Consider the following 27,212-nt stretch of genomic DNA (forward strand, 5'->3'; position numbering starts at 1 on the left):
ACCTTGAAACTGAGCAAAAAAAATAAATAAATGACCTATTGTTACGATTTGAATACAGTGCTGGGTCACAAACTGGTGCCACAGAATCACACTGATGGCAGACACACAGAGAAGCCACTATAGAAGCAATGTTGCGTCACTATCGGTTGCTCAGAGCCTAACACACACTCACTGTGACCCAATCACTCAACAGCGCGCACCCAAATGCAAAGCTATTGAGGAATGGAGAAGCTGCCAACCTGCAATTGATGGGCCTTCATTGTTAAAAGGTAAACTTAATGCCAAGGATACAAATATGTCTCTGAATCACTCGATTGAGCTCAATTCAAACCTGCTATCCCAGAAATAACTATTTTAACCTCCAAACTCAATATGTTTCTCAGGTCACCCTGAGAAAACTCAAGGTATTTTAAGGTATTCCAAAGCCAAAAATGGATTTTTGCTATATAGTAAACCATCCATTGCCACAGAAACACTTTATAGACAATATAGTTGATCATAATTTTTAATAAACAAGTAAAAGCAATAGCTGTAATTATGCAAGAGGATATTCCAACTGCACCATGCTCAAATTGTAAACAAACCGCCTCTTCATCTGATCCAGCTTTCCAGTACCTCAAAAGCGCCTGTCCATCAAATCACTGTGCCAGGAATAACTACAACATACCACAGCATATGGAGACACGTAGACATGACAGATTATTGCTTTTCTGACATTCAAGTATTTCACAGTAAAAAGGTTAAAGACCTGCAGGCTTCTTTAAAAACTTGTGGCAACCTCTTTCAAAGCTGCTTCTTTAAAAAAAAAAAAAAGGAAAAAAAAAAAAACGGCAATCTGGGTTCAATTTAATGCTTCCTCGCCATTTAACCGGGCACCCAGCAGGCTTGGGGGGAGGTTGGGTGGGGAGGGAAACCACAGGCAGGAAATCTGACCTCGCTGTATTCCATGTGACCGCCTGCTCTGAGAATCCGGGAGCAACATTCCCCTGATTCATCCTCCAGAAGTTGGGGGGTTGGGTGGGGAAGGGTTCCTCCTCAGTTTGCCAGCGAGTAATGAGAATGAGAAACCTGCCAGTGATCGCTAGCCATAATCTTTCATGGACACATATAAGTTTACACAATATTTATTGCCTACAGGTTACTTTCACAGACTTTTGGATGGAACTACGAGAGAAGACTGGAAAAATCCATCAATCACGCCTCTGGGCTAAGTTAATAACAGTTCATTTAACAGTGTCAGACCAAAAACTGAGGTCTAGTATCTGTGGAGGCTCTGGATCATAAGGCTAATTGACAGTTAACACACAAATTTTGCCCTTGAATGTGCCTAAACAAAGTAGTGTGACATCTTCTAACCTTTTCATTCAAAATATAATTCTAATTCTCATACTTCTGTGAAGTAACCCACAAATTAAATAGATGGTTTGACAAATACATATTTTGTGTGAGAAACTTTGCCGTCTTCAAAGACCACTAACCACAAATGAACACATAATCATCTCTACGTACAGGGATATAATCCTTCCACCTCTTCAGCTAAATTGTAAACCACATGTCGTACAGTAAATGATGTGCTGAGCAGCAGAGCAAGATTGCATTGAGGGTATGAAGACACAATACAGCCTTCAGGAAGATGTCCCACGGTGGTCTAATAGTTTCCTGGCAGTGAGTGGAGTTTCCTTCGGAGAACAACCAGAATAGTGTTTGAAGTGACAGGGATGATTGGAAGAGGGCTGGGAGAAAACCAGTAATGAAAAGCAGAGGTGGAACTAACTCTATCCACACGTACAGACCACAGAGACAAAGCCCTAAATGCAATCTCGTGCTGGAAGGGAGTAGCTCCCTTTGATCACACATGAAAAGTAACAAGGTTACAAAAATGTTCAATTTAACGTGCATTTAATGAGCAGTGTGTGTGTTTTTGTGTGTGTGTGTCTTACCAAGAGTTCGTCCATACTAGTCTGGCACTTCTCTAGGTTGATGCGTTTGATGGCCACCTTCTCCTTGCGTGGTATACAGTAGGCTGCTTGAACCACTGCGGTGGCTCCACTCCCTAAAACAGAGAGAAACAACCCAGCTTTGGCACATAAAACACACACAATCCAGGTTATGGTCACATCTTTAGGATGTGCAGACTGTCTACATTCAAAAACTACTGGACTGTAGGATAATAAACCTAACTTTTATCCATTACTATAAAGTTCTCCCGAGTTCAAGAAGGTTTAACAGAGTTCTGCTTCGACGGTTCATCCGATTTCTTTTCGGTACAGCTTAACTGTCATCAATTATGAATGAGCTTTTCCAAATCCTGCCTGATGAAGCAGGTCTGATTGAGGCTGGTGACTCTGCTAAACCAAGCACATCTCTGGGGACTCATCTCAGACAGGACCAAGGTATGCAGTTTGGAAATGTCTCTTTTATTTCTGGACTTTATATCCTTGGCACAATTTAAAGATTTTGTTCACAGCTGACTCAAACAATACGGTTTCCCATGCTTTTACGACTTTTGCAGAACACTGCAGTGCAACAGTGGGAAATCTATGCTATGTTATACTACCACAACTACTATTTGATGCAATAGCAAACAACACATAGATTACAATCTGATTGAAGCTCAAATCCTACAACAGTGGGCTAATCTTTCTTTTGAATAACATGTAATCGTCTCAGTAAAAGCCTCCCCAGGAGAGGTGCGCCTGTTGTTCCTGTATCGTGTGAGGTTATTTCACGGCCCCCTCAATGTTCTTATTTAATGTCATGCACAAACATACACGCGGCTGTTTCCACAAGAACTCCGGTGTATACGTGACGCTGAGCGATGCTAGGAGCACTTTCTCCTCTGGCAAGATGCTTTGGTGGGTGGAAGAGTGTGTTAGTCCACCCTCCAGTAAGCTTTTCCTAACCTCCTTTACCCTCATCTTAGCCATGCCCAAATATTAACAAAGTGCTCATTGTTTAGAGTTTTCATTGAGCCAGCACTGTATGGAGGTTTTAAAAAAAGGTGGGAGGCCGTATTAAAGAAAAAAAAAAAACAGTTCCCTGATTTTAATTAAAAAGTAAAGCTGTCCCTCAAGACGTGACCACTTTTTATTTAACTGTTTTCATTCTAGATAATTATGACTTCAGGGTGTATGAGAAAAGCAGAGAATAATACAGGATAAAGCCATTCAACGCGACATTAAGCAGAAACGCTTGCTCTCCAATAATCCACTGACATTGACAATGACAAATTGACAGTTAGGTTCACTTTAATCATCGCAAATATATCTGAACGTCTTCGAACAGCTGCGGTGGGTGCCATCTATCGACAAGTAATCGCGGATTGCTCTGCCATTGCTCAAAACCAAGGGGCTGAACATGCTGTAAATATATCCTCCAGCCCCCCCCCCACCACCACCACCGTCACCACCACCTCCACCTCCACCAATACCAAACAAACCCCTGGAGGTGAGCCAGTGATGGGGAGCTCACTCAGCCTGGGCTGGACCACAGGGAGCCAGTTGCCCTGTACACAGTGGAGTGTAAATTCCTCCACACAAACAAACAGCCAGTCGTCAGGGGTGGCTGGACAAGATGGAGAGCATGTGTGCTTGGTGTGTAGAGAGGATGGAAAAAGGAGGAGATTGTTGGGTTTGCAGCAGGGAAGGTCAAAGGGCACCGAGGCTCTCTGAGCCATTTAGACCAACAGAAGCCCAATCTAGCTGCCAGTTGGGACCTTGAGTTAATATAGACCTGATACTCTTTTTGATATTTGCCACTTCCAAGCTGAGCACAAGGTTATCCAGCTGAGCATTCACGTCTCGTACCGTTTATATCCAGTTACATGTTTATTCAATATTTCATGAGGCCTTTGAGGTTCTAAGCAAAGCTGCATATCAGGTAATTACTCTATGATGTACACAGAGTAATAAAACAGACTTTACTATAAGGCATTACAGACACAAGTCATAAAAAATCGTACAAAATAAAATACACCGCACATGTCACGTCTCCTCACAGCGACTCACACTGACATCATCACTATCCTTACCATCAGAATGTGAGGAAGCACACAAAAGAGCAAATGAGAGGCACTGCAGTAGTGCCAGGGCTTTCAGAAACTCAGGCCAACATCTAATCTAATAAACCGTCTGGCACAGACATAAAGGCTGCATATCAAGCAGTAGGTGGTTTTTTTTCCTTCTTTCTTTTGTAAATTAATTAATGAACGAACAGATTATGGATAAAATAGGACTCGGCTTTTTTACAAATACAAATTAAAAAACTACTTCCAAAGTTCTTGTGTCTATATCGTTTATTTCCAGTTGCACAGAAAAAAAAAATTGATTTAGCTTGTTTTGAAAGTGGATGGCTAAATTAAATCTATATATTAAGTTACCACATTAGGCAAAATCAAATGAAGATGATCCAGCTGCCAGCTGAAGATGTGGCGCGTTGACGTGGCCGACAGAGTTATGTAAGCTTTTTGGTTTGGTGATTTCCATTTTGTTTCCATGTGTAATTTCTTTTTGTGTTTTATTTCATTTTTCATAGTGTTGTTAACATTTTGAGATGACTGTAATTACAAAAAGCCTGGATATAAATATCACTTAAGTAAGTGCAGTTTATGGAGATGTTCTTTTTTCCTTGTTTTTTTTTCCTTCTGATATAAACTCAGACATCTAAAGAAAACATCTACAAACCTAAGAAAGCTTTTCTCAGTAGATATACCACAGATCATTCCTTTCTGTTTCCCAGTAATTAACATCATAATTATCCCGCTAATTAGTCAAAAACTAGTACTGACCCCTAATTCTTTTTTCCCTAATGTGGCTGAGTTTAACACATACCAAGGCCTCCAGTTACTGTCTCAATTTAAATTTCATTCTTTAAGTTAAGCTTCACTCCATAATTTCAGTTTAGATAATTAGGCTTTTGTCAGAATGTAAAATCCTTCTTCATATTTAGTTTTAATTAAACGTGCAGCAATCTGTTAAATCGCTAGATGTAAAGGGATACGTCCTCTCTAGACAATGAAAAAAGTTGCAGGCAGTGTGAAAAAAAAACCTTTCTGAGGGAGAAAACATTGACAAAACAATGATGATCTTTGGAAAAGCAGCCAATGTTTTCTGTAAGCATGTTTCCTCAAAACAAATCAGCTGACATTGAACGCTTTATGGCCATCATACTACAACTTGCAATGTGTGGACGCGACATGCAAGAGTAGAGCTTTTTCGTCATGACGGACTTAACTGTTTAAGCCTCCATACTCTTGTGAGGGCTCACCATTATTCATTAGGCTACCATGTTTGCTCTTTTGGGAGTCGACATCCGAGCACAGAATGTTTGCATTCCTCCTATTCTAGTGCATCTCTCTGAAGTCTAATAAATAAGCATGATAGCAAAACACAGAGGAGTATAATAAACAGAATAATAGGCTCCCTTCAGACAAAGCAGCCACATTATGCTTATTAAAGCTGTTTAAAGACCCTGAAAATACCAAGAGGCCATTTTAATATCAAGGTTTCATTAAAGAGTCATTATGGACTGTTACTCATGAGATACAGACTCTGAATAAAATGATACCTCACATTATGGGGCCATCATTTCCCTGATGAAAAGGTGAAAATATTGGTCAAAAAGGGCTCAGTAAGGTCGAGACAGAACATTCATTGTTCTAGTTCATTAAGCGCAAAAGGTACATTGTGCCTGTACAATAATATCTTATCAGATTAGCTTGGCCTTGAATTAGCGTCTTAATGGTCAGTACATGGGGGCTGTGTCAATGCCCCTCTTCATTAGTCGTGACCAGCGGTGTGGCAGCAGCTTGTCTTTCCTGACCTCGCCAGGACAGTTTTCTGCCTGACGTCAGCCATTTTTTTTATTACATTTCCTCCGCATACCTGGCTGACATTCCACACATTATTCAAAAGGTACAATGAGAGATGTCACACATGACTTGCAATCGCATGAGCGGACACGGCGCCCCCTGTGTGCACTCACTCCTCCAATATCTGGAGATGAATTAACGTGGCTGAAACCTTGGAGTGAACATTAATTGAGAGAAATGTGAGGCAGAGGGTTGCGTGCTGTTGTGGTAAGTTCCCTTGAACCCAATCATTAGTTTTCGAAAAACCATCGGAGGGACAGGACATGCAACAGGGAGGAAACATGGTTGCCGGTGGATACAAACAGTGGGAGCAGAAAGTTTCCGATACAGTTTTGCCAACACGAATGACCCAAAGTCTGATCCGGAGTGAGAGTGCAAGCTGTACTTTTTTTTCCTGTGGGTTTAAGTATGATCCAGTGCTCACTGAGGTGAAAAGAGTGGATATGAACCATGTAATAACAAGTCATTTTTCCATGGAGAGGGTACCAAAACAATAGCTCTGCTGGGCATGCTGGGTGTGCAGGGCCATCCTCAGAACACCCATTTCCAGCTGAGCAGCAGAGCTGTAGGCAGCCTTGCTCAGCCATTATACAGTACCCCTTCCTGCCTGCATTATTGACTGGTGGCTACCTGTTGATGCCTCACGTAATGATCAAGAGACACACAACTGACCTGGCACTGTAATCAGCAAAATATCTAAATTAAAACATCTATTTATATAAACTTTCAAATACACACTGCAGCCTGTAATACTTTGGTACTTGTATTTACACGCCCTCTCCTTAAATACACACCCCAAAACACCACAAGAGCCCACTCCTAACTGATGGCGCCCACACTACAAACTTTAAAACTCAAGCCATTTGTTTGGGAATTCAAAATACTGAGGCTTCTATCTCGTACCTTTTGTCACGTTAAATTCCTACAGTGTTAAGAGTGGCGGCATGTTGAAGGAAACCCTGAGGGAAAATGTCAAGATGGTAACTTGAGTAAAAGAGGGGTTTCAATTCAATGTAATCCCGCAGTCTCCACAACAAGAACAGGAAGAGTTCATCAGTGTGCTTGTGTATAGTTTTTCCTTATCTTGACCTTAACAAGATCCTTAATAAGACATGGAAAGCTGACATTGATTTTAACAAACCACTGATCTAATAGTAGACCTAAAAGAGGAAATTGTGCCAACTGAGACCATTTGACTTTTAAAAAGCTGTGTTGGTAGTAGAGTAATCAAGCAATGACTGTCTGAGCGGAGAGAGAGAGAGAGCTCAACGGGACTGTTGGCAAGGTTTAATATGAACAGAAACAGATGCCAAACAGGAGGAGTCTCCTTGTTTAACTTGTGTTCACAGGGAAACCGAGGACACAGATTCACACAAAGGGTTCTGCTAATTTAGATGATGTACAATGTCGACCAACTCTTTCACACTCAAGGACCACAAATAATTTATAAAACAAGGAGGAGAAACTAGGCTAACTGTGCAATTCATTTCCGAAGATAAGTCGATAATCATCATCAATCACTTGTCTCAACTCTAAGTTAAGTAAGTATGCATGCATGCTGCGGTCCGACCCTGAAATAGCCATACCAGTTTCAAACCGATGTTGACAATTTGAGTGACACATTACGTAGGAAAATGCCACAGAACTGGTTTCTATACAAGAGGGGCTTTATCTCAGTGTGCTAAAATTGTAGGGCGTTATCTTGTGTGGTGCCCCAGTTCAAATTTTCCAAGAAATTTAAGGGGAAATGTAGAAATGGGTTAAATTCAACTCTTTGAAAAATATACAAAAAGGTTAATTTAGGGCCTGCAGAATGGGCCCTCTATAAACACACAGATTCCCCCTACAGGAAGCATGCAGCGCTTGGGTAAAGTAAACCAGAGGCACAAACTAAGTGATTTAGGAGGACAATACTTTGCTTATATGTTACACACTCCTTCTTATTCTCCTTCTGCCTCTTCACAAAGTCAGCCAAAGGTAGGACAGGGTCAGCTATTTGTGGGGTGGGGCATTTCATAACTTCACAAGTAAAAGCTGCCATTCCTCAGGCCGGCCAACCTGCAAAGCCATTCTCAGGACTCCTCGAGGCTTGACACTGCAGAGAAAAGGTGTCACACTGGAGTGGAAAGAGAAAATTGGGCATACATACAAAGCAACTACTTTATGAAATGGTTAAATCCCAGACTAGGTAAAACAAAGTATTACTGGTGATGTTACCCAGCAAATTGTTACATGACTTTTCCAGTTTTCTGTGAGTGACATGCTTTGATACCCCATAATACTGATTACTCCTCTACAAAGAGTTCTGCATAACTGGATTAATTCAGGCAGTAAACTGTTCAAAACAATACCCTACTCTGGGAAGGACCGTGAAGTACAATCTCTGCTCTCTGCATTGGCAACAAGAGTGTTTTCGGAAAAAGTCCTATGCTGAAGTATATGCTAATTGGAAATGGGCGTGAACACATTCAATATAAATTTAAGATGGTTTATGTACGATTACGTTATGAGGCTGACATTTTTCTTTGAGGTTAACAACGCAATAATGTGTCTTTCCTATATAAAAAGGGATGAATTTGTGAATATGTTATTTATAATGTCAATTCTACTGTGTAGGATGGATTCTGTCTTAACTACACACACTGATATACTACATATTAACGATGTAGTTCATATTTATGTAAAATTATACATAGCATTCCCTCTAGTTAGAGCATATTAATGCAATTATTGAACTAGCTGGTCACACGGATAACCAACCGGTCAATAAAAGCGGTTCATTTCCAGCAAATAGTCTGTAACGTTATAACGCTCGGTTACTACTTCGGCATAGCCCCGGCGGACGGAGTAGTCGCTCTCCCTTGAAACATTCCACTGACTCCAAGTCAAAACACCGCCCGGCTAGGATAGCCTGGTTACCACACGCGATGAACTCAACCCTTGCTCAAAAAAAAGAAGATGCCTTCTGCTCATTTTTATACTTCAAAGCCGTTAGGGCTTATGCTAGCGGTATTAAACCCCCCCTTTTAGTGAGCAAACGGCCAGCAATTCACAGACTGTCGGTTAACAAATACGTTAAGCTAACAAGCTACGGATCACATACCAATCACCTCGTGTAGCTCATAATCATCTTTGTTGATGGACCACGGTTGGGAGCTCAGGTCCTCCGACATGGCTGAGGAGTCTGTTGAGGCCGTACTATCTGTAAAAAAGGTGGTGAATCCAAGGACTGTGCGTAAAAAGATGTCAAAGTAGTCCAAACAGCACCAACAAGGGCGACACTTCCCCTTCTTTGCGAATCCTGCAGCACTCCTGTCATTCCCAAAGTTTGACACTAGCCTAGCAGCCCCGCCCACCGCATTCCTACTGAGCAAATGTGGACCTTCCCAGCGGACATGTTGGGTGTGACACGTTAGACCGCACTGCTCTGTTGTCAGTAACGACGGAAATACACTGGTTGGTGTACAGCTACCGTTTAAAGGCAATGCGAGACATAGACCGAGACAGAAGCTAAACCGTTAGTCTCCAAACACTTTTGCCTATAGCTCAAGGTATTTATACATAATGTCGACATATTTTAAATACTACAAAGATTGTTTAAATGTTGAAAAGGACATGCACAAATTAGCTTATGTTCCGCCACACTTTTCATGGCCGGCTGTGGTTGTGTATATGTCTCTTTACCCTTTACCAAGTCTTTCAGGTATTACATTCCTGTCATGCAGAGGACAAAACATGTTTCTTTCGCTAAGATTAGCATGTCCTGCTCTAATAACTCCCAAGTCTTTCCTAACCTAAACAATTTGATTGATAGAGCACGTGAAGGCGTTAAACAGCCTTTGAAGTGCTACCTGCGAGGCTGAAATCAGGGCATAAAAACAGTACGAATCAAGCCGTATGAAAAGGGGGCGTAATTCTCCAGGAACATCCTGTCCTGTGATTGGACAGCACCACGTTCTCTGATTTGTGATTGGGTGCTAACATGTTAACTGCAAAATGTAAATGTTCCCTCTTCACGGCATTCAGTAGCGCCACCACTGGTGGTGAACGGAATGACATGTGGGATTTGCACAATCACGACACTTGCTGGAGAATTACTGCGCTTTCATGACTACATAAGCTTTTTAAATAAAAGAAAGCTGCCAGTAAATGCTGCATTAAACTTATTTATAGCATATTTCACTCAGACCATTTAATAAAAGGAAGAATAAATTCACGTTTTATTAAACAGGCATAAAAAAAGAGCACATACAAAAATAGAGAATCAAATGGGAGGATATCATGGTAACAGAGAAAGTGAGAGAGGCAGATGTCAGCAATCAGTAAAACTGAGCTTTCGAAAGTATCACAATATCTCTTCCTCTCAAACTTTTATCTCATCTAGAAGTTGTTTCAAAAGAGGAAGTGGCCCGTGCAAAAGCTTTTTACAGAGCATTTAATACATGCTGAATCACAAGATACCAATGTCGTTCAATAAATACAATACAACATAGGGTATTCTTGAAATTTGATTGGCATAATAACAGCTGTGTGCAGTGTTTGCAATTTGAGTTTCATGATGATAATATTCAGAAATCACTGTCATTTTCAAAGGAAATTCATACAGTATAGTAGCACTCAAACACTGCTTGCTTCTACTAACAAATACACAGAGTGAATGAGAACTACATTCAGAAACCAGTAGGATGAAGATCACGAAGAAATAGCACAAAGTTGAACCTGTGATGTTTGGGCATTGCCTGACACATTTTGATGGAATAATAAGGCAACTTTTAACTCCATGATTTTAAGGAGGTCCATGATTATGGCAGTGAAAGAGCTTTGGCCAGCCGTACCCAGAACCAGGCCTGCGTGCAAGGCCGGGTGTAGTCGCATTTGGTGAGGAAGCGTAAGATGCTGGGGAACGGTTTTGTCATTGACTTGTACACCACTGGGATAAGCCGTTTACTTCGAGCTCCTGTAATGGCAAAAAGGGATGACAGGTTAGTTACAAACTAGGAAACATGTACACGCAAACATATGTCAGAAAAAGAAAGATAGAGCTGTTTATCGTAAGAATGATTTAACTTACCAGGACAGAGGCTGAGAGCAAACTTGGTCTGAAAGTCACAGGCATCACTGTCAAGGTATTCATCTGAGATCACAACCACCATCCTCTTGCACCTGCACAGAGGGTCACATATGGTATATTGAATTGTGGTAAAGTGAGGGAGATTTTCACAGAAAACTTGCTCTGTGGTTTCTTGCTCTGTGTAAAATGAAACTAATAAGGTGGGTATAGCTTCCTGCAATTACTTCTTTTTATCAGTGAACTTTCCATTAAGACATCCACTAAGACTAATGATATACCCACAGACATTAAAATATATTTGGGTGTGATATTAAAAAGAACTGGTCCACGTCAGTCTTGATGACTGTGCAAGCAGAAGTCTATGTTGCATCAGAAATATGTCAAAATGCAAAGTTGTATTGCATGCAATCAATACTTAAAAAGCACAGAAATCAAACATTTTACATATGATATACTGGCTCCATATCATTGCTTTGGCTGCCATGTTGTGTTGAACTAATTTGAGTTCAAGCATCAGACTTGGCTAGATGTAATCAGTGTCTTCTTAGAAAAATTGGCTGGATAAAGTAAAGAACAAATCAACATAACATAGCAACATTGTTATCATATGTTTGTTTCCCACCTCCTCTCAATGAGTTCACTTGTGATGGTCCAAACACAGGAGCCTGGGAGGACATTTCTGTCAAACACACACAGTTTCAGCTTGTACTCCGTCTGTTCCAACTCCCGGATCATCTCATGGACAAACTCAATGTCGCTCTCGCAGTAGCAGATGAAGGCATCAAACAGTTCAGGAGCACCTGGATCCAATTCAGTTCCAGTTAAATTCAATAATAGAACTTTGTTTAGTCTTACAAGGACAGTACTGCACAACAGCTTGCAAGTCGGGACAAGTACATATAATAAACTAGGAAAAAATAGTATTCCACTGAAATGAAATGTATTCCACAGAAGTACAACATAAGCATAATAAGGAAACCAAAAGACTGTGCAGGTTGCTGCAAACACGAGTGAGAAAAACTTGAGATGACCTGTCAGATTAGTGGACAAGTTGGGCTTTTACTGTGCGATACCTTACCACAGATAAATAGATATCTCCAGTTTGACTTGTGCAAACATACTGGCTTTTAAACTGCATTACAAAGTCACACTTTCATTTTTTTTTAAAATACCAAACTAGTGTTATTATTATTATTTTTACTATTTTTAATTAACATGCATTTATGCATACTCATAATCTGCTCTCTTGGTGTTGAATAGACAACAGCTGTGCACACACACACACACATATAAATCATGCAGAACAAGCTGGAAGCAACTTTTAGCTAATAATTAATATAAATAATTTGTAACATTCACATTACTTTATCCTATTTATTCCATTTCAACAGCTCAAAGTGTCGTCTGACGTTGCTACAAAGTTTAATTTCATATTAATTCTGACCAAAATTACAGAAGATATTCTGGATTTGGAGGGACTGGGTAACCTGCAAGCAGTACCCCTCTTTCTTTCGTAACAATGTCGTAAACCTTGTTAAAAGAAGCAAAGGGCATTTTTAACAGCAGACATTTTGACTTGTCATAGTAGGAATAGTACAGGTGCAGCTAATAACATTAGCAATGGCTCTGTTCTAATCAAGTGTCCCAGAAAGCTGTGACAGTGTGACAGAGAGCAAGCACGTACAACACGAGGACCCTGAAACCGAAGCAGCTAAATGGAACTCAGCCGTAATTAATGTGATTATCTGCACCTGTGAAGTGTCTTCAGTTAAAGAGGCCTATGATGAATTGACTTGGGCTGACCCATGTGCTTCTGCTGTGATGTAATTATACCAGCATTACCTTGTATTTCTTATTCAGTATCTTTAAAAAAAAAAAAAAACTACTAGTGTTGTCTAGCATACTGACCTTCAGGGTCATCCTCCAGGGTGATACCGGTGGGACGAGGGACACAGCTGTCCACCTCATGAACCTGAACTGGGGGCTCAGCCTTCCTCTTCTTCTGTTGCTCCCAATACCTCCTGACATCTTCATCTGATGCAACAAAAAATATTAAATACACATCACACAAAGATAAGTAAGTCTGCACACAATGAGCTTGTGGACAAGTTATAGCATGTGGATGATGAAAATGATAGGAGACAAAATCCACAGCGTGTCCACAATCATTTTGTGCAAAAATGCATTTGAAAGTTGATCTGAAGCTGATATGAGGCTTCAGCAGTCTGAGTTAGTCATATCAAGCGGATATCTGACACATTTACAGTATTTTTAGCATCAGATTCCCTCTTTGTGTTTCCCTGTTGAGCACGTTGAAAGATATCTACTTGAATTGGCTCATTTGAACGACTGATGGTTCAGATTAGCTTCAGATAAACTTTTATATACATTTTTGCACAGATGGAGGACTCCCCCATCATTTACATTGTAAGTACATTATGAAGGGATCTAATGGTCAGTATGCACAGGAGGAATGATTGCAGCAATAAAAACCTGTTTCCATGTTCATTTGGGCACCTGACTGTTGTTTTAAGACAGATTTAAAAAACTTTGAACCTATGCTTTAATAATACATCAATAATGACTTAACTTCCGTTATCTGTGAATCATTTCCTGATGCACATGAACAGGATGGGCGACGAAAACAAGCCTCGTTTCGTAACTGGTCGGTGTTCATTATTTATATGCCCAAACAAACTCCAAACTACTTGAACGCACCTATCAAAGGACGGAGATCTTCCACGATGTCCTTTCTCTCCACCTCCTTTAGGATTGACAACAACTTTCCCACCGTCGCATCTGAAGACCGAGCCTGCCAGTCCTCCAGAACCTTCATGGTGGCGTTATTTGAAGATTCGTAGTTTTTGATCTCCAGATAAGAGAAGCCCATGACCTCTGCAACAGCCATCCAGTCCGCGGCCACTGTGTTTCTGGGGTTCAGATAAAGTCCCAACTTTTTCCTAAAACTCACATTGAGCGCAATGAGAGGAGTCGACCACATGTCACCTTCTGAATCGGCGTCAGACATTTTCGAAAGTTTCCAGAAACTTCCTTGGAGCGATCAGGCTTTTTTTTTTTTAGTTAAATCACAAAAAAAGGAGACATAGTAACAGACGACGTCGTTTAAAATAGCAAGTTACAATAGTGTCCACAGTCTACCTGAGAACACGGAAGTGATGTCAAATGATGTTTACTGCCCACCGCGTCACCCGTGGGAGGAGAAGTTCTACGGGTCCACCTCCTGAAAACACTGGACAGAAAGTTCTCCAATTACATGACTTCCTCTTAATATTCTGTCTGTCTGTCGTCATGGCATTGGTGACCAGAAACGAAACAACACCTTTTCATAGCCTAGTGATTTAGCAAATGTGGGCAGCAGTAGGAAAATGTTGGTAAAAAGGTAGAGATGGTTGCCTTCAAATTCACACTGAGAAAATGTAATTTACTGCATTTCGTAACAAAATCAATGAGCAAAAACTCTCCCATTTTGCAATTTTATTTCGTAACTGCCACAGTTAGGCAAACCTTGAAATTGAATCAAGTAAAAACAGCTGTATATCCAAACAGACATAAGAAAATTGCAAGAAAAACAAATCTGCACAAAAAAATCTTCACAAGAAAGATCATTCTAACTAATTTGCTGGTGTGGAAACAAACCCACAGTGTGGCTTCCACAATTGCAGCAATATAACAGGAAATGTAGTGGCGCATTCAGGAAAGGAGCTTTATGAGACCTAATTTCTAGAGAAACGATGGCATAATCTAGAGACGTCTCATGAAGTTCAACTGTTGATGCAAAAGTAGGAACATGCAAACCACTCCTCAAACCATCGTCTGACAACTTTCCCCAATCAACACATTTCTGTCCAGGTTTGTATCATTGGAGCTTCCATCCTCGGTGTTATATCCATGTGTTAGTTTTTTTTTGAGGTAGATCACAGATTTTTGCTTCTAGAGAAATAGAAATCTATGCCTCTGTCACGATGCTGTTTAGGAGTGTGAGATGGGCCTTTTTTTCCTCTCGGGGAAGGTCCTGTACCACTCTGTGAAAAAAAAATAAAAAATCCTGACATTAACCTTCAATTCATCTCATGAACAAAAGAAAAACATTTGTTAGCTCTGACTTTGGTAGTATAAAAGAAGACTGTGAGGTTTCATACAGTGCAGAATTACAATTGGAGTTCCTGTGTGGGATAAAAGCACACCATCATACTATCCACTTCCCTTTTCTCTGAAAACCCACCGGTTTCTTGTTCCCGTGTCTGCTCCATTCAGGCGCTATGATGATAGGGGTGGGGTATGTTTCGCCGAGGGACACTTGCGCATGTGACAGCGCAGCAGAGCTGAGGGTCCAGGGTGTGTGAACATCAGATCCCCTGATTTTCTGCAGCTCTGGAAGCCACTGTCGCACATAGTCACCCTATGGCAGACAGCAATAACAAATAACTCGATGAACAAAATTGAAACTTTCTATTTATAACGGTTTCATCACTCATGTGACAGCAAAGCCCTCACCTGCACAGACTGTGACTCAGAAATTTCGTGTTGTAGTACAAACAATGGCATGCTCCACACTAATTTCAAAGAGAAGTGAAACTAACAATTCACGCTGCACAAACTTACATTGTTATCATAATCAAGGCCTTGCTTAATCATGTTGAACTTCCTGTTCTCTCTGGGGTCATTTCCTATACCAGCGCTGTAGAGCCAGTTGCCATAGTTGCTGCACACATCATGATCAACCTTTGGAAGAAAAATTTAAAAAATGGTAGAAAGACAAACTTGTGAGTATCATCATTTATAGATAAAATAGGGCTGACGTGCTAAGTTCAGGACTTTAAAAACATGTTATTCTGCAATTTCAGTGATGAAACAGCATCTTAAAAATATATATAAATACATATAATATAAATATATATATCACTTTTCAAAACTTCCAGACTGACTTAAAACCTTGACAACTCACTAGAAGGTACTCAAACCACTCAGCTCCCATCCTCCAGTCCAGGCCCAGGTCCTTTGTGAGGAAGCTGGCGACATTTTGCCGCCCCCTGTTGGACATGAAGCCTGTCATTGCCAACTCTCTCATGTTGGCATCCACGAAGGGCACTCCTGTGCGTCCCTCTGTGATCACAAATGATATACATACATTCAGCTACATACACATATAGTGCACATTCACTTTTAACGCACATTTTAAAAGAAACAGATTGATTTTTAATAAAGAATATCTGTGAACAAAATGGTGCAAACCTTTCCATGCATCGAAAAGCTTCATGTCCGTTTTCCATGGCACAGATTTGTCTTGAAGTCCTGATGTAGAAACACCATGATATAAGCTTTACATTCATTTATTGTGTGTAAAGAAAATAAGTTGAAAACTTCAACTCATTCTTACCTTCGATCTGAAACAGTCTGTCCCCATACTTGACAGCCACAAATTTGAAATAATCCCTCCACAAGAGTTCAAAAATAACCCTGCAAGAAAGCAGTGAAGATCTTCAGAAAATAAAGACAAATTTACATATATATGTGACTGAATAGCTTCATATTATCAACTACACAGACAGCACCAGAACCTGGTGAGCTTTCAGTTCAATTCAGTTCAGATTTTTATTGTCCCACAAGAGGATTTTTTTGGCAGCAAGGCAGTGTAAAAACACAAAAACATGAAACCTAATGCAATAAAAATACAATTAAACAATTGAAGACCTTAGTAGTTGGATGAAAGTTTGTCCTTTTGTACCTACCTCACTGATATGGTACTATTTTACAGAATCTATTGTTTTGTATCTCTTTTCTGTGTTCAGACTCACCAATATGTGCTTTGATTGGCTGTCCGCTCCCTCTCGTACTGCTGGATCTGATGATAAATATACCTGGGTGAAATGCAACCCATGGCCAGCCTGCAGAATGCCAGAACAGCACCATTAGACATGTATTCAGAGATACAACTTACAGAGAACATGATTCACTGATAAGCATTCAGCAGTAGAGGAAATGATACAATAACACTCACCAAGGTGCAAATTTAGTGGAATAGTCTACACCGATCAAGCCGTTACGCGTTTCCTTGTAAGTTGCAACTGCATCCTATGGAAAACAGAAAACATATCTTAAGTACACCGACATAGTACGACATAGTATATGAGATTTTTGCTACTTTATAAACAGCAACTAGTGTCCATGTGAAAGGGAAGTTGCACTCACAGTGTCCCAGAAATAGTGTTTCACTCTGCCTAAAGCCTGACTTTCCCCACCAGCACAGGGAAAAGCTGAGCGAGGATCAGCCACAGGCTCTATGAGAATATAACAGGAAAAGTATTTTAGCATCAGACTCTTTAATACATGTTACACAACCCCTGATGTACATTAAGACACACATAAACATAGAAACTTAATCATGTTCATGGATATAAAACCAGTCTGCTGGCTCTCTGGCACTTAATAAGGAAGTCTGTGCTCAGCAGTTTGCCTATTGAATTCTGAAAACAGCAGCAGAATGGATTAACTTAATAGAGGCATGCTACTGCATAAAATGAGCAATTATATGCCAGCAATATGTAAAGCCATTTACACAAAAGTCAATTAAATAAGCTCATAAAACAAATTTACACAGATTTGTGCTGGTGATAGAAATGCAGACAAAGTTTGATCATTTTTGGAATTTCACAGAAAATGAAAGAGAACGTGCACAAGATACTATATGAATCAAACCGTTCAGATTGAGCAGATAAGACATTCAGGTGTTCACCTGTCTGTTGCAGGTCCTCTGCGGTAGGAATGGCTCCTTCCTCCAGTCCTGAGGGGAGAGGTTTTAGCTGCTCGGGGGTTGGGAACACAGGCCGCACCCTGCTCTGAGTCTCCACTGCCTTCCTGAACTGAGTGTACACATCAGGCAGCCTAACAAGCATAATGAAAGGTTTCAAATCATTTCTAGCACTTCTCAACCGATATCGCTCATAAAACCTTTGTCTCTGGCGTTGTCCTCTCACCTGGATATGTGGTGAAACGGGAGATCATCTCTGTGGTACAGTGTCGTCCCCCAGCAGCTGTGAACTTTGACCTTCATCTGTGCACAGACATCCTTTACTTTTTTCTCCACATTCAGTTCCTCTGAAGTTACCTGGAACATGATCACATGATGGATCAGCTGTGTCAAAATCACTGGAAAGTGTAAAAAAAAGTGGTCATAATTAACGCTATAAAGAGAAGAGACTAAAACTACCTCTTCCTGGAAAGCCACAGTGCTGACAGAGCCCAGTTGCTTGATGAGGTCGGCTACTACGTCCTCTGGCTTACCCCGTCTCACTACAAGGTTACTGTGACACACACAAACATACAAAGTAAGCTCCAGTTAACACCATGCCAGGCAAGCTGCATCCTGGGTAGAGGGATAGCTACTTCCCCCTGGCTGACCAGACTTAGTTATGGGAACAGTGTGTGCAGCAGACATGTTAATGTAAACATGACATCCTATAAGCCCAGGTGTGTCCTGGTCCCGTTACATCTGCATCAATAAAATCTCAGAGAGCTGAGGAAAAAGGTCTGCATCAACATTATACATAAGTTCATGGTCATCTTTATACCTGCTACAACAAAGATAGACCTGAAGAGCAAATGTAAAAGTAAAGCAGTAGAGGATACATGAATTACGAGCATGTACAGGAGGATTAATTTACCTGCCCTTGTTGCGCAGTGTGTTTCTGAGATCTCTGATACTGTCCAGTAAGAAGCGCAGGCGGAAAGGTCCCGTCTTTGGTAGGTTGTAGTTGTAAGTTCCTACATAATGTCTGGGGTCGAAGCAGTACAGCGGGACTATGTGCTCTGCATTTCTTTGAGCCCAGTAGAAAAGCTGTGTGTGAAAAGACCAGTGAGTATATGGTTCATGCTGAATTGAATCTCTTGGACAAACACATTCATGTAAAATAGTACTTTTAATTATAGAACTGCAAATACAGCATTGATTAAACAAAACCAATTAATGACAACAGAAATTTATCACAAAGGGACACTGAAAACATTTTCCTTTAACACAGAATCTCCTAAAAAATATGTTGTGATTGTCCAAGTGTGTCCAGCTGAAAATACATTATAACAAATGTCAATTTTATTTGGAAAAATTCGGTCTTGTAGTCTAACCAGAAGTTGTACATGTTGACAAGTTTGATGTCACTATCATACAGGATGACTAAATGCATGTAACACTCAACTACTTATCATTTTTTTGGCAAATTCCATATACATAAAAACTTTCTAGTAAAGTTTAAAGTCTCCCTCCACTCAAAGATATGTTTTTCTTCTTGTTGTTTCAACAGTTGGATGTTTGAGCTTCACTGTGCAGAATGATGTGTGTGCAGAGTTTGACACTAGAAGGCTGTTTTCACATTAATCTGCAGAAAGTGGAAAGTTTCTCTTTGCTCACTGAAAATCCAATTTTAAGAGGTGATAGAGGGGCCCACAAGCAGGATTTGTGACTTCACAAACAGTTTGGAAGCCGGTCCAGTATTCAATTTACACAAGTGTGATGTGGAAACTTGACACAGTGCACAAACACTGAGTGAAGTAGGAGACATCTTGTGTCCAACAGTTAAACTTCAGATATGAAATATATTTACATATTCATATATCCTGGAAGTTTTAATGAGGGAGAAGGATTAGATGCCATTTTAAGCATTTTAACAAGATAATTGAACTTTTTTTTAATGGAAAAACCACATCAGACTCAAATTATGATTCAAAGACAGATATTTTGTATATATCTTAAAACATGTCTGGAGGGAATCTTTAAAAAAAAACAACTTAAAATTAATAATTTGACTATTTGATTTTTTTGACTATTACTTGAATATTAATCTGTACCCCTTTATTTACTTTTTCTCCTCCTGTGTATTGTTTTGTTTGTATTGAATGTAAAAAGCTTCTTGCACAATCCTTTAACTGAATGTTTTTGTTTTATTATTATTGTTATTATTATTATATCATAATTGAATTCCCTGGCACTTTGTTAATTTGACAGTTTTCAATAAAGTTGGGTTAAAAAAGGAATGTAACAGCAAATTTTAATTTAATTTAAATCGAATTAAATGACAGAGTGGGGATAGAGTGCAAGTCAAGAAAAGTATTTTGACACATGATGTGTGATGTTTTTGCGGTGAAATTAAATATTTAAATTAAAATTTATGAAATGAAATTAAACTATTATAAAATTAAAAACCAGGCTTGTATTATCGAGGTTTGGGCCGGAAGTGTTGTTGTTCATGCCGCTGGTGGAACAAAAGCAGCTTGATATCGGTGGTCGTGTCTAGATGGTTACCCTAAATTTGCGAAAATCTCGCGAGACTTGTACGCGTTGTTTCTTCATTGTGCACGTTGTACAAAATAATTATGTTTTATGGTGTGACAACGCTGTGGTTAAGGTCTGGTTAGGTTTCGGCACAAAAAGCACTGAGTTAGGTTTATGAAAAGATCGTGGCTTGGGTTGAAATGATAATTCTCGCGAGATCTTTTGCGGCGAATCGCGGGTCTGGGGTTACCATGTACACACTACCGGGTAAACATACATAACATGTTCAAAACGTTCTCGTAATGACTTTAATACAGCTAATGCAAAACTTAAGCGCATAACTTCAGTGAACGTATTTACTTTTAAGTTTATTATGTGCTCTAAAGTTTAAAGTTAGCGTCAAATAGCAGGTTTGACGCTAGGTTTTATAAGATCACTGGACTCGCGATACATTCTTATCTTACCTCATTGTCGTGGATTCGCAGGTCGTTTCTCAGCAAACATATGATCGTACGGGAGGTAGACATACTTGTCGTTTCCCAAAAAGCAGCAGCAGTTGTATCAGAAACAGATAAAACACCTCTCCGTCTCAGAGAGCTTGGTCCCCGGTCTGTCTGCCTGCTCTGCCCTGTGTTGACTGTCAGTCACGTTTTCACACACGCTGTTACAAAACATCAGGTTTTATAAGGTGGTTTTCTAACAGCCTAGCCTGGAAGTCACTTCCACCGTGTTTTTAATCACGGGCCCATAAATAAATGTATTTCAAAAATTACTTACAAAAAAGTCCAATAAAGTCCGAATTCAAGATAATTAAATTAGTTAATTAAATCATTAATTATTTTTATTTTATTTGATTATAATTGTTCACAGGGATTAGCATACAAATAGTTGAGATGAAGCAAAAACAAGAAGGAAAAGTTACCTTACGCATACCGACTGGGGAATGGTCATATCTCACAGGTGATTTATTCTGTCATTCCAATTTGTCATGACTTGTCAAACAATTTGTTCCTAATGACTTCCTATCATTGTTTTCTGTTTATGTCTTAATTAGTGCTTAAAAAAAAATAAAAAAAACTAATGTACTGGGGTCTTGGGGGACCCTGATCGAAAGCATCCAATTCCACCTATGCAGTCTTAATAGATGGAACTATTTATTGAGTACATGTTTGTCATGGGTCCCAATTTAATGTATCACACACTATCAGGGGATTAAGGCACTTTGTCAGTCATTTTGAAGGCTTTTTGGAAAGACTGTCTTGGGGTAAAAGCTGCAATTTGTATTGAAGAAAAGTATATATTTATGTTTTACACAATATGTAAATTAACTCCTAAAATAATAATAATAATCTGTTTTGTTTTTCAGATGACATTAATTACATAACTAATGTTTTGACAAGACGTAAGTTAACATTTTGCTATGTTTGTTTCTTACAGTGGTTTATTCTTGGAGTTCCCAGGAAGCTCAGTCAATAGTTCCTGTATGTTAAATATATCGGTGGGATGACGGTTCAAGTTTCATAATGATGTAAAAATTATAAATAGCAACCCTAAATATTTTCTTGAAAGAAGAAGCATAAATGTTGATTTTAAAGAAGTTTTGTTTGGGGCAGGAAATTCAAAGACTGTGATATTGTGTACATTGTAAACCTGCTCTTGATATTTGGGAACTATAATATTCACACCAGCTGGTTCTCAAATCAAAAACCAAACTCCAATGTATTCAAACCCACATTTAGTAATTTAGAAACCCTGAAACTTGCATTTTTTTATTGCCTTGCAGTCTGATCTGCAAGGCAATAAAATCTGTAACTATATGTGAAAAACTTGTCTCTCATATGAGCTAAACCCTGGAGCAACACTTTCTTTTATTTTTACCTTTTGTAACATTTCCATCACGCAGCTGTTATCCTGTTTTCTCTGTATCCTTGTTGTAAATTCAGATTTGTCAATAAATTAACTGAAAATATCTGTAGGCTATTTCCCCCCCCCCACATTTTTCCTTTTTTTTTTTTAAAGTGACAATCATATTAAATGCAGGTTTTCCCCAATTAGCATTACTTGATAGTATCAGGGTTTTTAAAACAAAAATCTATCATATAAATAAACAAAATCAACTTAAATGAAACGGCACCAACTCATCATGGCATAGTCCAGGACAATTTGATCACACAATAACACAATGAAATCACACAGGAAAATAGTCTTAGACCTTTGATTTATTAAGTTAAATATACAAAAGATCGATGACTTGATACATTTCATGTTTCAAGGCTTTGTCATTAAGACAAAACAAATTCTGTCCCACTCGAAAGCCTTCCAGCCTTTTCATACTGCCTATCAGCTCTCAAAGAGACAATCATACATACTTCTGTCTAAATCACAGTACAATCTACTGTATAACGTAGCTATTTCATCAAATAGATTTGTATATAATGTAAAGAAATTTCATACAAAAAGTGCAGAACAATATGTATTTACAGTATAATCTTTTTTTTTCCATATAAAAAGAACTTCAGCAAATCCTGCGCGTGCTCGCTACAGAACAGCTGCTCACCTCATTAAGAAGCCTTCCGCTTTGGCAGTGAACATTTGTGTTAACAAGCAGATTCAGGTAAGGCACTGACAAGGGTCAAAAAAAAAAACAGATTTGATCATTCCTGTTCCAAGTGCCAATGTCTTACAGCACCTCCGTTATCAATCTCCCCAGGTTTCCCCACACGTATCATCTCCACTTTAGCATGAATGAATGAAGCATTTTGGCTCCATCTTTCCAACTTGACCGTGTTTTTTTTTTTGGCGTCTGACATTTTCATCTCACGTGACGTTACACAGAGCGAGGTGTGCTGTCGAGTGGTCATCGAGTGAACCGTTCATTTCATATAAAGTGTGGAAAGCAAAGTAAAGGCAATGGTGTGATTTAATTCATATTACAACACAAATGAATGTGTAAAGAGACGCTTCCTTCAATGTAATTTCTCGTAATGCTTCTCATAGCAACACAATGTCATGTCAATGCATCGGATTTGGTCTGTGCAGTCTACTGTGCACAAAGCTGCCATAACATAGAAAAGGCTATAGGGTTCTGAGGTGACAAAAAAAAATCCAACATGACTAATAATACTGTACATGAACTTAGCCTGAATGTATTGAAAGTTTGTCTTGGCAGCTTTTTCATTCAGCCTCTTTTTTTTTTTTCTCTTTAAATTCTCTTTGGCCACTTCTGAATGGAACAAGGCTCACTGCATGGGAAGATGGAATGGATGTCACAGACTCCAACAGTAGTGTTGGTATTGCTTAATAGACATTAACATTGCACACTAATGCAAAAGTTTGGTTCTTTTTTTTTTTCTTGACATTGGAACAAACTAAACAATTCTCCTTATCAAATCATATAAAAGGCATCAAATAGAAAAATATCTCCTCAGTTGATTATCTTGCATGTTGGAAATGTCTCAATGCATGATATCAAAAGTGCAACGTTGACAATCCTTCTAAATGGGGTTGTGAGTGCTATGAAAGTAGGGTAACCCTCTAAGATGCTAAAAAAAAAGACATTCTTGCTTACAAATTCTTATTGTAAGGCGTTGACGAAAATACATTTAAGTGACGGTAGAAAGTCATCTTCTAAGACGATGATCTTTGTATGTGTTATTGTCTGTCATATAAAAATAGTCTACCATCTTGATTTCACTCATCGCTAACTTAGGCTGATGAGTGACTTACAGTACTATCAGGATGTGATCGATGTCACCACTCAATCACGATTACGCAGTGTCCGGCCAATCCTAGACACTATTCTGCGGCAGTAGATGAGTGTAAAGTGAGACCCAGAAAGCTTGAAACATCACTGCTCTCTCTAACTCGGGCCTTTTTTTTTTTTTCCTCCGCTTGGGAAAGGACAGCAGTCTCTAGCGTGTGAGACTGCTAAGTGCTTTCTTGTCAGTCCCCTCCTGAGGGAGCACACTGCGATGCCTTGGAGGACTCTGGAGGTCTGACAGCAGTCAACCTGGCCTCTCAGTGAATAATCCGGGTTGAGCTAGTTGGTGAGCGATGCAGGGGTTGCTTCGGTCCTGACAAGGCAGACACTGGTGATAGATGACAGGGCAGGAAGTCGGAGTGGTGCTGAGCCCTGGAGCCTGGTGACTTGGGGGGCCCTGGGGACGGGGCGGGCCGGAGAGGAGGGGAGGCGCCGGGGCCAAAGGAGGCCTCGCAGGCAGGGAAGGGGAGGGGGATCCGCAGGCCTCAGAAGCTGCCCTGGACGAACGGGTGGCTGAGCAGAAAGTCCGCAGTGGGCCGCCACTTCTCCTCCACGAACACCTGCCGCAGGAAGTCCCTGCACGTGTCAGACACGCCGTCGGGAAGCGAGGGCTTTGTAGGCTGGGTAGCGATCTTGAAAATGGCTGCCATGGCTTCGTACTCAGCCCAAGGAGGTTTCTGGGTCAGCATCTCCACAACAGTACAGGCAACACTCCTGAAGACAAACGACATACAGTCAAGTTGATTGATTGTCAGAACACAGAGATTCATCATATTGGCATCAAATATTAGTTTACACATAGTTTAATGTCATGTTCATGTGTATTCATGTTTATATTATTTATAGAACTTAGTGGTGCTTGAAACTTTAACACCTTATATAGTGCGATCAATGGCCACAAAAATGAAAGTTAATCCTTTACCAGACCTTTTTTTGGAAGTTTTATCACATTGTCATTGTCAAAATATTTTTAAGGTTTTTGGGGTTTTACAACAGGGTATTTTTTGCTGAAGATGATCACGATGACATTAAAGGCAAGACTCTAATCTATTCATGTACTTTTACATAGTACTAGATGTCCGTACATCTTGCCAATGTCCAAAGTGTGAAAGTGTGGGTGGTAAAAGGTCACACTTATTTTAAAACTGTCAAAAAAAAGTGAGCAGTACACACTTCCCAAATGTATTGAAGTGTTTCTGTGTTGGATTGTATTCTATTAGAGAAGTGGTTATGTTCTTGTATTCACTCCTGTATTAAAAGTATTTGTTATAAAAAAATGTGAGTTAGTATTCATGTTACTTTCCAGAAATAAACATATAATTCACATATAATTTTATAACTCTAACTTTCTACAGAGATAACTTTATGTTTTTTTATTGCTACAGTCTAGTCTTGTGTTTGTAATCTATTTTTGTGCTGCAGCAGTCTCATACCCCCTTTGGGCCTCATTACAGTTTCATCTGATCTTGTTCTTACCATACATCAGCTTTCCGGCCGTATCCCTCCCCGTTGATGACTTCAGGGCTCATCCAGTAGGGGGTGCCAGTGACAGATTTGATGCCTGTACCAGACATGCAGATGGTCTGGATACGTTTGCTGGCTCCAAAGTCTCCCAGCTTCACGTTCCCTGAGGAGTCTCTCAGGATGTTAGCACCTGGTGGAACGAAACAAAATGAGGTTCAGAATTATTCAAGAGTCTCCCGAGGACTGTCGGTATCCTTTATGGGACACTCTGACGGTTTGAGGGACACTCTGACAGTTCGGAGGTTCAGTTAATGTAGTCGGTTGTTCACAGTGTGGCTACACTTCAAACTGACTGAACAACCTGAGGGGAAAGGTAAACTTTTCCTAATGCTTGACAAGTCTGTGGTGAAGGAACACTGGCAGACTTATTATTAAAACGTCAAAGTATAACTTTTTTAGCCATTTTTATATAAATACTACACTGACTCAACTCGAGAAACACTTTTTCTTTTGTCACATTGGGAAAATGCCTCACTCACATCAGGAAATAAAACACTGAATAAACCGTCTGCTCTACACGGGTCAGATCAAAACCTTACACCCTTTCTCCTCCTTTCTTCGTAATTTTCCAACATGTAGCTGTGTCTATCCCATTTCCTTCAGGCGCACCGCTTGTTTGATCAGTGACTAATGTACACCACTCGCCACTCACCCCTCCACACCCAATGCGAGCAGAAAAAGAGATTGAGAGACTCGGAGTGTAACTTTAACCCTTAACTTCTCACTTTCTTCAGCCTGTTCCCCCTTGCCTCTCTGAGTTTCTTGCGAGGAGGTGAGACTCTCCAATAAATCACACTAACTGCATTTAAGGTTTTTGTTTGGCCCTTCGGAACATTTAATTTACAGAAACTTTACAGTCTAATGTCTTGCTGCGATGCCAAGTGCTTTCCAAAAACCGCATGTGCTGACAGCTCTTTTACTGCGTACAGAAGAAGTCTTGTGTGGTGAGATGAGCATACACTGTATATTACACATGAAGAGCATTTCTAAGTGGAAAATCCCACCCACATAAACTCTCATAGAGTCTGCCTGTGTCCTGTGAGACCTACTATCTTTTTTCCACACTAGACAGTATATTTCCCCTTCTTGGCTGTGGCTGAACGAAGCAGCAACTCCCAAAGCTGCAGACAACCAAACTAAAGCCTTTCCATCCGGTGTTGAACATTTTTAGACTGTCCGATTTCACCAGCATGAAGCCTAATATATCCCAAAGGGGAGTTCAAAATAGCCCAATTTTTTCCAGGCTCCTTCTGCAGACGATGAATAACCAAATGAGGGAATGTCAACGGGAAGAAGATGAATGAAACTGTAGTTTTCTCAGCACCAGTTGCTGTAATATAGAACATAAAGAAAGTCTGATTTTCTGTTTACACACTGTCAGCTAAGTCCGCGTCTCAAGTGTGGGTGTGCTCCGGTTACAAATCCAATTAAAATCCTATCCTGACCTTTGCTTGCCGTTTCATTTACCTTTGATGTCTCGGTGTACAATCATGTTGCTGTGCAGGTAGGAGACTCCTTGGAGGATTTGTCTGGTGTATCTCCTTGTCACCTTCTCCGTCAGGGCTCCGTAGGCTTTTAGCTGGTCCTTTATTGAGCCCTGGAGACACAACATGAGCGAGAGAAAACCGAAAGCCGTTGAGGGAATGAGTGGAAAGGTTGGGAAATGCATTTTAAATGTTTATATTGGCTGTAGAATAATATC

The 27,212-nt window shown here is 40.0% G+C and overlaps 4 protein-coding genes across 4 annotated transcripts in view; all 4 read right to left on the reverse strand.

The window, feature by feature from the left end:
• The window catches only part of oxsr1b (oxidative stress responsive kinase 1b), a 38,834-nt gene extending 29,317 nt beyond the window's left edge, over window positions 1-9,517 (reverse strand). Inside the window, exons 1-2 of the mRNA XM_042399274.1 lie at window positions 8,973-9,517; window positions 1,941-2,053 (exon numbers count right to left, since the gene is read on the reverse strand). Coding sequence (XP_042255208.1) covers window positions 1,941-2,053; window positions 8,973-9,042 — 183 coding nt within the window. The 5' untranslated portion in view covers window positions 9,043-9,517. The remainder of the gene's footprint in view (window positions 1-1,940; window positions 2,054-8,972) is intronic.
• Window positions 9,518-10,067: 550 nt separating this feature from the next.
• myd88 (MYD88 innate immune signal transduction adaptor) lies at window positions 10,068-14,302 on the reverse strand. Its single transcript, XM_042399630.1, has 5 exons — window positions 13,659-14,302; window positions 12,849-12,974; window positions 11,563-11,740; window positions 10,941-11,032; window positions 10,068-10,826 (listed from the first exon to the last, which is right to left on the reverse strand). The coding sequence occupies exons 1-5, from the start codon at window positions 13,966-13,968 to the stop codon at window positions 10,672-10,674; spliced, it is 861 nt and encodes a 286-aa protein (XP_042255564.1). The 5' UTR covers window positions 13,969-14,302; the 3' UTR covers window positions 10,068-10,671.
• A 118-nt stretch (window positions 14,303-14,420) lies between these two features.
• Window positions 14,421-20,912, reverse strand: cry-dash (cryptochrome DASH). Its single transcript, XM_042399629.1, has 14 exons — window positions 20,691-20,912; window positions 18,623-18,795; window positions 18,169-18,262; window positions 17,936-18,066; window positions 17,695-17,843; window positions 17,151-17,239; window positions 16,960-17,033; window positions 16,757-16,846; window positions 16,339-16,418; window positions 16,194-16,253; window positions 15,907-16,064; window positions 15,564-15,683; window positions 15,184-15,360; window positions 14,421-14,983 (listed from the first exon to the last, which is right to left on the reverse strand). The coding sequence occupies exons 1-14, from the start codon at window positions 20,751-20,753 to the stop codon at window positions 14,876-14,878; spliced, it is 1,566 nt and encodes a 521-aa protein (XP_042255563.1). The 5' UTR covers window positions 20,754-20,912; the 3' UTR covers window positions 14,421-14,875.
• A 1,815-nt stretch (window positions 20,913-22,727) lies between these two features.
• Window positions 22,728-27,212, reverse strand: part of map3k22 (mitogen-activated protein kinase kinase kinase 22) — a 40,594-nt gene continuing 36,109 nt past the window's right edge. Inside the window, exons 16-18 of the mRNA XM_042399537.1 lie at window positions 26,978-27,107; window positions 25,463-25,640; window positions 22,728-24,700 (exon numbers count right to left, since the gene is read on the reverse strand). Coding sequence (XP_042255471.1) covers window positions 24,472-24,700; window positions 25,463-25,640; window positions 26,978-27,107 — 537 coding nt within the window. The 3' untranslated portion in view covers window positions 22,728-24,471. The remainder of the gene's footprint in view (window positions 24,701-25,462; window positions 25,641-26,977; window positions 27,108-27,212) is intronic.

This window comes from Thunnus maccoyii, chromosome 21, assembly GCF_910596095.1.
Source record: "Thunnus maccoyii chromosome 21, fThuMac1.1, whole genome shotgun sequence".
Lineage (NCBI taxonomy): Eukaryota > Metazoa > Chordata > Actinopteri > Scombriformes > Scombridae > Thunnus > Thunnus maccoyii.

Coding starts and splice junctions, on each gene's coding strand:
- myd88 (XM_042399630.1), bottom strand. CDS start 13,968: ATGTCTGACGCCGATTCAGAAGGTGACATGTGGTCGACTCCTCTCATT. Junction 11,033..11,562: donor AGTGAACTCATTGAGAGGAG/GTGGGAAACAAA, acceptor CCCTCTGTGCAG/GTGCAAGAGGATGGTGGTTG. Junction 10,827..10,940: donor TGCTCTCAGCCTCTGTCCTG/GTAAGTTAAATC, acceptor TTGCCATTACAG/GAGCTCGAAGTAAACGGCTT.
- cry-dash (XM_042399629.1), bottom strand. CDS start 20,753: ATGTCTACCTCCCGTACGATCATATGTTTGCTGAGAAACGACCTGCGA. Junction 18,796..20,690: donor TGCGAATCCACGACAATGAG/GTAAGATAAGAA, acceptor TTTCACACACAG/CTTTTCTACTGGGCTCAAAG. Junction 16,847..16,959: donor TCCACTAAATTTGCACCTTG/GTGAGTGTTATT, acceptor GGCATTCTGCAG/GCTGGCCATGGGTTGCATTT.